The 4,588-nt window shown below is 60.1% G+C and overlaps 1 protein-coding gene across 1 annotated transcript in view; it reads left to right on the plus strand.

Annotated features, from left to right (window-relative positions):
• Positions 1–2,686: 2,686 nt before the first annotated feature.
• LOC104160593 (C-type mannose receptor 2-like) overlaps positions 2,687–4,588 on the plus strand; it is a gene marked incomplete at both ends in the record, with an annotated part of 5,468 nt that continues 3,566 nt past the window's right edge. Inside the window, 4 exons of the mRNA XM_009698753.1 lie at positions 2,687–3,085; positions 3,321–3,494; positions 3,680–3,844; positions 4,026–4,139. Coding sequence (XP_009697055.1) covers positions 2,687–3,085; positions 3,321–3,494; positions 3,680–3,844; positions 4,026–4,139 — 852 coding nt within the window. The remainder of the gene's footprint in view (positions 3,086–3,320; positions 3,495–3,679; positions 3,845–4,025; positions 4,140–4,588) is intronic.

A 4,588-nucleotide genomic window follows, 5' to 3' on the forward strand; every position in this document is an offset into this window, starting at 1 on the left:
CTGCACAGGCCCCCGCTGCCAATGGCACGGACACCAGTGGGGGTCAAGCCAGCCCCAAGTTCCCTATAAATAAGTGAAAGAAGAGCGGGTTTTGGGAGGGGAGAAGATGGAAGCGCTGGGGAGGTGCGAGGGCTGAGCCGGTGCTAAAGCTTTCCTCCTCCTCCTCCTCCTCCTCCTCCGTGGCTCGGTGGGGCGCGGGGGGGAGACGTGGGGCGGCCCCTCTGCCTGCTTGGAGCCAAGGGGCCATGGGCCGAGCTGCCTGCAGCGTGCGGGGGCAGCCCCAAACCCTTCCTCTGTAATTTCCTACCTCCAGCTCTTCTCTTTTTAGAGTAAAATGATTATTTTCTGCTTTTCCAGCTCCAGGGCTGCCCGCTCCGGTCTGGACGGCTTCCTCCGAGCACCGTGCTGCTGCGTGGCTGCTGTCGAGCATTGCCCTCGCACGGTGCTGTGCACCCAGTGCGGTGCTGAGCACCCTGACGCCGACTCCCGGGGCTGGTTCCAGGGCTTTTCCAACGTGCGGTTAATTTATTTTCTTGCAAAGGCGGGTTAGCAGATAAGCAGAGAAGGGTATCTGGTTGCTGTCCCCTGCTGCGAACTTGTCACGGCCGAGCGGTTTTTTCTGTTCCTAGCACCAAAGGGCCGGGGTTTGGCTCCTTGCGAAGCGCTGCGGCATCAGCCTGTGACCCAGGGAGGCCTCATCCTGCCCAAGCGCTGGTACGTGGGTCCGGTGGGTCACGGCACTGATGCTGCATCACCCCAGAAGCGCGTAAAGACCCCGCAGTGTCCCCGGAGCTGGGGGTGGGTTGCACCACCCCTCGCTGTGTGTGGGAAGCGGGGAGCGATGTCATGGGCGATGTCATGGGCGATGTGATGTCATGGGCGATGTGATGTCATGGGTGATGCTGGCACGGTGGGACGGGTGTTTTAGGGGCAGGGGGGGATGAACTGGTCCCTGATGTCCAGGTCAGGATCAAGCCAGCTCCCGTTGGGGAAACACCAGGACCAGTTTAAGGGACGAGAGCTTCAGCCAGCCGGAATCGGCCCCGTCTGAAATGTTGCTGATTTTCTCACTTGCCATGATTTGAAAAACATTTTCCAAAAAATGAAATCTTTCTTCTCCCAGTCATTGCCTTTTTCTGTTGCACGTGCACAGCGTCTGCTCCCTGGAGATGGCCGTGCAAAGGGGCTTCGCTTCTGTTTATTTGAGGTCATCACTGATGTCATCTTGGCTGGGGAGTGGCCCTTTTATGTCATGTCTTTTCTGCAGCCGGGTCGATGCTGACGCTCTGACACGAAATGGGGATGTCTTTTTTCTCCTCCATTTCTTTTTTCCTTTCAGAGACAAGTCAGCAAAGTTCGCTGAGCCGAGAGGTTTGTTGCTCGAATGTGCCGGAGCCGCCTGTACCAGCACGGCTGGGGCAGGGTGAGGTTGCGGGGGAATAGGAAATGAAAACTTTTTCAGCCCAGAAAATTCATACAATGGCAAAAAACCAAAGCAAACCAAAGCTAAATATAGCGGGGCCCGTGAGTTCGCTTTGACTGCTGGTGAATGCTTGCGGTGGAAAAAACGTGGGTCGCTTTTAAACCAAAAAAACCCCAAAACCCCGACAAATATCATCGCGTTGATGTGTTGCTTTGGGCAGCTTTTCGCTGGGGTGTTGGGGCATGAAGTGGCTGCACGGAGTCCCAGGGCCAGCTTTTTAAGCTTAAAACCGTGCATTTGAAGAGAGAAAGTATCTTTTAAAAATGACACGTCAGCTGGAACAATGTCCTGGGTTTACTGGTTTATCCAGGTTTTGAGATGGATTCACGTGCTGGGGTGGCCCTCGGTGATGCTGGGGGTCAGGGAGTTGCCGTGGGGATGCGGGGTCGGGCGGTCGCAGCGGGCAGGGCCGTGGGACGTGCATCGAGCCGGGGTTGAGATCGACCTTCTTCCCCTCCGCAGCTGCGCTGGCGCTTTGTCTACTGGCAGCGATTCCCCTCGCTCTGCTCCCGCCTCCCGACGCCAGAGCTGGGATTTCGGAGGGTCCTGACGCGACGTTTCGTATTTGCTGGGGCTGGGGCCGTGCCCGCGGGAGCCGTGGCTGCGTGCAGACGTTTTCCATCACACCTCGTTCATGCGATGGGAGACCTTCCCCCAAAGTTCTTGTTTGCGCCGCAGTTTTTTTTAACAGGTCCCCAAATACGCATAAAAATGACGGATGCGCTCTCTCTGTTTCCCTGCTCTGTTTTTCTCTGCCCGGAGCAGATGGCCAAAGCCGTTGGCGCGGGGCTCGTTGGGATGTCTGGGAATGCTACTGCTGGGTGCTGCCGGTGGGAACTCTGTTTTTTTGATGGGAACTCTGATGATGCTGTCAGTCTTTGCAGCGGCTACGATGCCCGAAAGCCGCTTGCTGGTGCTTTGCGGGGATGCCACGCTTGGTGCAAACGCCCATCCATGTCACCCTGCCCGTCGCCCGTCACCCTGAGGGCAAACCCTGCGGCCGTTCCTGCAGGGAAGCGATGGTCCCCAGCGTGCTGGGTCCTGTGCCCAGGGATGCACCCCGAAACTTTGCTGCACATGGAAAGGGAGCCAGGATGCTCTGGCAGGGCTGGGGGCGATGCGTGGCAGGATGCCAGATCCCCAGCGATGCTCTAACCCTTTCCTCCTGTGTTTTGTTTTTTTTTTTTTTTTCTTTCCCTCCAGATTCCAAAGTCTTCCTCATCTACAACACGGGTGCGCAGGGCTGCCTGGAGACGAAGGACTCGCTGGTGAGACTCGCCAAGGGCTGCAACGCCAGCGCCCCGGCCCAGCAGTGGAAATGGGTCTCGCGAAATCGCCTCTTCAACGTGGGGGCTATGCAGTGCCTGGGGGTGTCGTGGCACGGGGCCAACGCCACGGCGGGGCTGCACCCCTTGGCCACCTACGAATGCGACCGCGAGTCCGTCAACATGCGCTGGAGCTGCCGCGGCCTCGGGGAGCAGCTCTCGCAGCATCTGGGTGCCCGCCCAGGCAATTCCTCCCTGGACAGAGGGGACCAGGCGCGTGGCTCGCAGTGGAGGACGTATGGCACCGAGGAGGATCTGTGCTCCGTGCCGTACTCTGGTAACGCCTGGCTGGGCATTACTGTTATCCTGTAACCCAAACCAACCCCAAAACGTGAGCTGAGGCTGCAGTGCTGCAGCAGTCGGGTCCTCCCTGGGGAGCTTGGTCCCAGCCCATTGGGGCGATGGGGACCGGGCAGCCTCCGGGCACCCCGTTAGCCCCCACACGGGGCCACCTTACACTTCCCAGCCCCCCATAAACACAGCCTCAAGCAAGGGCTCCTCTTTTCCCCCAGAGATTTACACCATCCAGGGCAACTCGCACGGGAAGCCATGCACCATCCCCTTCAAGTACGACAACCAGTGGTTTCACGAGTGCACCAGCACGGGGCGGGAGGACGGCCATCTCTGGTGTGCCACCACCCAGGACTACGGCAAGGACGAGCGATGGGGCTTCTGCCCCATAAAGAGTAAGTGAGGGGGATGTGGCCTGTGGGGAAAAGGGGAAACCCTGTACCCATCCCTCCTTGGGGCTTTCCTCCCTCCTCCCTTCTCCTGCGAGCAGCCTGCCGTGCTGGAGCAGCACAGGTTCTTGGGGTTTACGGCGTTATTGGGGATTTATGGAGCCAGGTGCTGACCCTGCTCATCCCCGCAGGCAATGACTGCGAGACCTTTTGGGACAAGGACCACCTCACCAACAGCTGCTACCAGTTCAACTTCCAGTCGACGCTGTCGTGGCGGGAGGCCTGGAATAGCTGCGAGCAGCAAGGGGCCAACCTGCTGAGCATCACCGAGATCCACGAGCAGACCTACATCAACGGTGAGACGGTGGCAGCCTGGCTGTGTGCAGTCATCCTCACCTGGGGCAGAGCTGGTGGCACCGCGGCCGGTGCCGGGTTGCTCTGCCTGCCCCGGGTGGTTGGTTTGGGGATGGTGACAGGCTGGGGATTGAGCCAGGGCTGGGGGGACTCATCCTGCCCCTCTTGCTGTGTTGACCCCAGGGCTGCTGACGGGGTACAGCTCCACGCTCTGGATTGGGCTCAACGACCTGGACATCAACGGAGGCTGGCAGTGGTCGGACAACTCACCCCTCAAGTACCTCAACTGGGAGAGCGGTGAGATGGGGGGGTCGCGGTGGTGATGGGGGTGCTGGGGAGCAGCCTGTGACCACCAGAGATGGCCCTGTGGCAGGGGAGGTGGCCCAGGCTGGTGCAGGGTGTCCCCTTGCTGCCTGGGGACAGAGAGCCCCGTGGGGCAGCCTGGGACATCGTGGAGCTGGAGGAGGGGGACACAGGGTGCTGGAGGGGGAAGTGTCCCCCTGGAAACCCTCGGCGACCCTGCGGATAACCTGGGTTGGGGTTCCTTGTTTGGAGGGTCTCTGCCTCCCAGCTCGGTGCTGGAGTGCGGCTGAGGAGTGGTCCCCACCTGCAGACACCCATCTCTAGGCCTGGGGTGCTCGGGGGGCAGAAGGACCCATTGCGAGGGCTGCTCTGGTCCTGCCCGGTGCTGTCACCCAGAGACACTCGTGGGGACAGTGGTACCCTCGGAGGAGGGTTGGGGCCAC

Source organism: Cariama cristata, unplaced genomic scaffold (assembly GCF_000690535.1).
Source record: "Cariama cristata isolate BGI_N322 unplaced genomic scaffold, ASM69053v1 scaffold24774, whole genome shotgun sequence".
NCBI classification, from domain to species: domain Eukaryota; kingdom Metazoa; phylum Chordata; class Aves; order Cariamiformes; family Cariamidae; genus Cariama; species Cariama cristata.